Source organism: Cololabis saira, chromosome 19, assembly GCF_033807715.1.
Source record: "Cololabis saira isolate AMF1-May2022 chromosome 19, fColSai1.1, whole genome shotgun sequence".
NCBI classification, from domain to species: domain Eukaryota; kingdom Metazoa; phylum Chordata; class Actinopteri; order Beloniformes; family Belonidae; genus Cololabis; species Cololabis saira.
In genome coordinates, this window is record NC_084605.1 from 11,217,957 (window position 1) to 11,224,060 (window position 6,104).

Below are 6,104 nucleotides of genomic sequence, written 5' to 3' on the forward strand. Positions count from 1 at the left end.
CCTCTTCATTGAAGTTATTTCTTTCATAGCGCTTTTAGGAGAGTTAGAAATATTAAGAGCTAGTCGTCGAAGTAGTTTGAAAGTGTGCATGTCAACGCAGCAGCTCAGCTGATGAACTCGTTGATGAGATAAATACTGATTTGTATATACTTGTTGAAGATTTATGTATTAAATATTCATTCCAGTGTAAAAAAATAAAACTCTCCTGCTGAGGGATTGTGTGATCCACTTATGTCTCCTTGAAACATTTTCAACGTTAGGAAGTAGGTGGTTTACACACCGGAATGTTATATTTTGATGTAATTAATGTGTCTGTGTAATCCCATGAGGGATGGGTCATTTAAATGTCCGGACACGAAAATAAAATAATTCATTCAAAAAATAATTCATTCATTCATTCATTCATTCATTCATTCATTCATTCATTCATTCATTCATTCATTCATTCATTCATTCATTCATTCATTCATTCATTCATTCATTCAGTGCTTGGGCAAATGTAAGAATTATCATGACTTTTCATTGTCTGCACGCAAGTTTGCCTCCACTAAAGTTCACATTTCATGTGAGTGTCCAACAAAGCAACTTCCATTTATAAAATCGAACTATTATCCTCAGACGGACATCACATGTCTAAATTTATATTCATAAGAATGGGTTTGTCTTTGTGTTTGGTGAGTGTTACGGACCATTAACTAAGACTTTAACATGTTTTACTCCCTTGTTTATTCTTTTGTCCTCCCTTTGTTTTGTTAAAAACATATTTAAAATATTCTGATCATATCAAATCTTAGTTTTGGGGAAATACAGCCTGAAACTTTATCACTGTATCATTATCTAACAATATGATTGATATTTGATATATTCATTCATTCATTTCTGAGACCTCTGTACCACTCTCATAATCAAAAAGAAAAAAAAGTTTGATACAAAAAAAAACAAAAAACATCAAATATGCAAACTTGCTTCATGAGAATATTTTATGAAATCAATAAACAATTCCATCATCAAAATTATAACAAATAAAGATTTAACATATCTTGCTTTGCATGTAATAAGACTAGGTAATATATTAGTTTCACCTTTTAAGTTGGATTATTGAAATTTAACTTTTACACCATATTCTAGTTGAATTATTGAAATAAATTAACTTTTACACCATATTCTAGTTGAATTATTGAAATAAATTAACTTTTACACCATATTCTAGTTGAATTATTGAAATAAATTAACTTTTACACCATATTCTAGCTGAATTATTGAAATAAATTAACTTTTACACCATATTCTAGTTGAATTATTGAAATAAGTTAACTTTTACACCATATTCTAGTTGAATTATTGAAATAAATTAACTTTTACACCATATTCTAGTTGAATTATTGAAATAAATTAACTTTTACACCATATTCTAGTTGAATTATTGAAATAAATTAACTTTTACACCATATTCTAGTTGAATTATTGAAATAAATTAACTTTTACACCATATTCTAGTTGAATTATTGAAATAAATTAACTTTTACACCATATTCTAGTTGAATTATTGAAATAAATTAACTTTTACACCATATTCTTCACCTGTATCTATATTCTACATCTGGGCTGATGTGGACATACGTAGCATAGGAGGATATTTCAGTTACTAGTATGGTTGTCTGTCTGTACAGTCATGCAAGTTCAATGCTATTAAAGCACTTTAAACTTTAAATCAAAGCATTTAGTTTTTTCATATAAAATAAACACATTTTTATTCAGTTTAGAAGTTTTGGGGCTTTTTTTTTGGCTCCTGCGCTGCTGAAATCAGGGCGTCCCTTATTTCTATTTCTGAAAGGTGGCAACCCTATTGTTAGGAGCCATAGATGATTAAAGGTTTGAGGAGGGAAATTATAACGTTTTGAAATTTGCATCACATTTACAAGCTATAGGCCCAACAAAGTTAAAGATGTTACTAAAAAGGTGTTTGATTATTTCTTTTCCAAATGTCAATGCAGGAGATATTTCTTTTTTTTTCTTTCTAAACTTCTAGCATTTTATAGTTTTTCACAATTGCTAACACACGTTTTTCACAACCTAACGGCATTCTCAAAACTGCACACACAAAACTGAAAACATCACACACAAAATGCTAAACCCTGTCACTTCTTCTCCAGGAAGACTCTTTTCCATCAAATCTCTTAACTGTTCCCAAAATGGAGCTCATGTTTTCATTTGGTACACACAGCCATATTTTCAAATGATACACACATACCATTCATTTGGTACACACAACTAAGCATTTACTGCACACATACCAAGCATTCACAGCACAATGAAGTGCAAAACTGAAAACACAATCATAGAAATGGAACACACATGGATGTCAATGACTATTGAGAATAATCAATTTATCTTTTTGGAAGATTACTGTGTAGGCCTACTTTTGTCATAGTCAAACATAAAACAGCACAAACATATGCAGCCAAAAAATGTTTTATTTATTTTTCTTTTATACATTTTTGGACGTAAATGTACTGTGAACTGGCCTGCTCAAACCCCCCCTCCATCATGCCTCTGGTTTCTATCTGGCCAGAGGGCCTCATCCACATCCACAGCAATGTCCTCCCTGTCCAGGCAGCGTTGGAAAAAACGCCTTGAGTGGCGCATAAAGCCCTGACAGGACTCAGGACTTACATCGGCACAAGCCTCCTCCATGGCCTGGAGCAGTGTGACCCTGGTCTGTGTGTTCCGTTCGTATACCTGAGATGATGAGATGATGAGATATACTTTTATTGTCCCACGAGGGGAAAATTGTCTTGGGCAAAAGTGCACAAGTGCACAAGTGCACACACACACAGAAAATACATAGAATAAACACACAACAATACACATTAGAAGCACGATGAACAGTACACAGTAGCAGCGTTGCACAAGGTAAGGAGAAAAACTGGATAAAAGTAAGGTAAAAATTTTTTTTTAAAAATAAACCTCCACCTCCAAGCTGAAAAGAACTCCTCGATGGGGTTCAGGAAAGGAGAATAAGGTGGAAGGTATAGAACGGAAACATTTTGGTGGTCCTGGAACCATTCCTGCACTCGAGCAGCCCGGTGGAAGCTTACATTGTCCCAGATGATGACAAAATGTACCCTCTGTTGGTCATATACGTGGTCAGGTGGTACCAGAAGGTTGTGCAGGCCATCCAGGAAGGCAAGGAGGAGGTCAGTGTTATAGGCCCCTAGGTGGGCGTGGCGGTGTACGATGCCATGGTGGTTCATGGCTGCACACATTGTGATGTTCCCACCACGCTGGCCGGGGACCTCAACAATGGCCCGCTGGCCAATGATATTTCGGGCCCTGCGCCTCTTCTTCACGAGGTTGAACCCAACCTCATCAATGAAAATGTACTCATTCCCCTCCATTGCGGTGTCATACATTTTATACTGCAGTCCTGATTGAAAATTGCTCAACAGACCTGAAAGTTTAGAGATTTGAATATTTGTGTGTTGTAGTTTGATGCTTTGAGATTTTATTTGAGAAGTGTGTTCAACGACTGAACATTGTGTGTAGTGTTATGAATATTTGTGTGTTATAGGTTGATGCAAGGGGATTTGTAATTGACATCAGAGTGTAAAGAAGGAAAGTCAGACTCTAATGCAGATAAGGGAGTGTGAAGTAGTGCCAACTTGGGTCGAGCAATTGGTACATGAAGTGAAGGTTGTGCAAATTGTGCCAAATTTTTGATTTTTGGGTATTAGCAACTGTGAAAAACTGTAAAATATTAAAATAGTTTTCCTTAAAGCCATTCCATGTGCCAATGCCACATCTAACCACATGGGGGCAGTATATCCCAGGAAAGTGTATGTGTCCACTCTTGACCAGAATCAGAATCAGAATCAGAATCAGAATCATCTTTATTGGCCAGCTTCGAAAACATTGTCCAACAAGGAATTTGACTCCGGTAATTTCGCTCTTTGGTGATAAAATAAAATAAACAATAAAACAAACGTGGTATTTCTATGATACAGAATAAACAGTATAAACATTTAAGGTGCAGCAGTTTGAGGTAGAGAGAGAAAAGAAAAGAAAAGAAAAAGGGACAGTTCTGAATAAAAATAAACATAACCTATTTACAATTTTAAGGGGCAATTTTACAAAAAAATACAAAAGATTATACAACACACGTGGCCTCCTCTCCACAGACCGCCTCGCATTGATGTGTCACTGCAACACTAACCACTTGAGAGTGGAGCCCACATGTCTACTTCGCTACTTTGCCCTCATACCGTTTCAGCCAGGTCCTCCTGTCCTAGCAAACAAAGAGCACCTCTAGTGGGTCAAAGTGGTAATATTTATTTATTTATTGGTTTATTTGACAGGGACAATGCACATCAATAAAAACATTGCTGTAAATGTGCCAGAGTTAGCCAAGAGGCTATTTTTCATCTGTAGTCCCTGGACAGATGTAAGAATACAAAAAAGTACAGAAAAGATACAGAAAGTACAGAAAAGTACAAAAGTACAGAAATAAAGAAAGGTGCAAATTAAGTTTTAGTGCTGACAGAGCTGAGTATTAATCAACCATTCCTTTAAATGAGCTCTAAATAAACTGTATGTGTCCAGTTCTCTGATAGTTGCAGGGATGGAGTTCCATTCTTGTGCAGCTTTAACAGAGAATGCAGACTGACTGAAAGCACTTTTTCTGAGTGGAATAATACAATCCCCTCTTGCTGCACCTCTTGTGAACCGATCAGCAGTGGTAATACACTATGTGCTTGACCATTCCCCACTTATGAGCACAATAATGTCAGTGGCCCCTCTTAACACAGAAAACCTACATGAAGTGGCTTTAAAATCTCTAACTTTATCTTTTCCAGCTCTAAAATGTGCAGTTCCACTAAAAACTTTCTTTTCTCCATCACAGATCAGACGCTCTGACTGAACCGGCTTACACCTCCAACTTCCCTCCTGCTCAAGCCAACTCGTCCTCTTTTCCCTCAGGTCCTCTTCCCGAGGCCTCCCCCTCCTTCTCCTCCCTTCACGCCCCCGACACCTCAGACAGATCCGACCCTCAGCCCTCCATCCCTCCCACAGACTACCCCTGCCTCCACCCGTCTGCCCCCGCGCACCCTAACACCCCGTCCATGCAACAGACATCCTTCATCTTCCCTACTCCCCCGCACTCCAACTCCTCCTCCCCAGAGTCACTCCTCTCCTCGTCTTCCTCCCCCTCCTCCAACAGCTACCACCCCGTCCCAGAGACGGTCAGCCCACACACGCCCGCCTCTTTTCAAGGCCCATTATCCACGTGTCGCTCAAATCTATCAAACCAATTACCTGATCAATCTCTGCCGACACAGCCCAGCCAGCCCCTAGGTGAAACTATCTCTGATGGAAATGCCCCACCCATGGCTCAGACCTCCGCAACTTTAATTCATCCAAATTTCCTGCATGCAAATCCAGACCCCGCCCCATTTGCCCCTCAAACCTTCACCAATCAGTACCAACTCCAGCCTCTCGCCCACTCCTTGCCCACTAACGGTGGCTCCACATCGTTTGCTTTTCCCTCTGTTGCTCCACAAATGCAAAGCTTCTCCCTTCCCAGTGTGTCTCCCAGACCTGCTGCTCTGCACCTCTCAAATCTGAGCCACCAAGCCACCGTTCCCTCCTTAGCTGCTGCTTTCCCACACTCATCCTTCGCCCATTCATCCCCCTCCCTCCCTCACCGCTCTTTCCAAACCCCGCCTTGCTTGGCTCTGTCCTCCTCGTTCCAGCAGTCTGTCAACTCTGCAGTCCCGCATACTCAAAATCTCCCAAACCCTTCCATGTCCTCCTCCACGTGCTCGTTTGCTCCAGCAGAAATGAGCGGCATCCCCCAGTTCAGTCCAGCGCCGTCCTATCGTCCAGATATGGTGCTGCACCACCCGGCTCTTCTTCCTCAGCTGGATGCATCGCTGCCCTCGGCCACTCCTCCTCCAGCGCTTTACTCTACCTTTCCATCGTACCCTCTCCGGCTGCATCAGGACCCTCACTCCTCCCTCTCCATCCCCTTCAGGCATCTGTACAGACAACACCAGCATGGCCACCCCCACCCCTACTTGGATGCAAGCACAAGAACAGTCTTTTAA

General features: G+C 40.1%; 1 protein-coding gene across 1 annotated transcript; it reads left to right on the forward strand.

Annotated features, from left to right (window-relative positions):
- The first annotated feature begins 4,814 nt into the window (after positions 1-4,814).
- LOC133419080 (T-box transcription factor TBX6-like) lies at positions 4,815-6,104 on the forward strand. Its single transcript, XM_061708096.1, has 2 exons — positions 4,815-4,819; positions 4,901-6,104. Exons 1-2 carry the CDS (start codon positions 4,815-4,817, stop codon positions 6,102-6,104), a joined length of 1,209 nt encoding a protein of 402 aa, XP_061564080.1.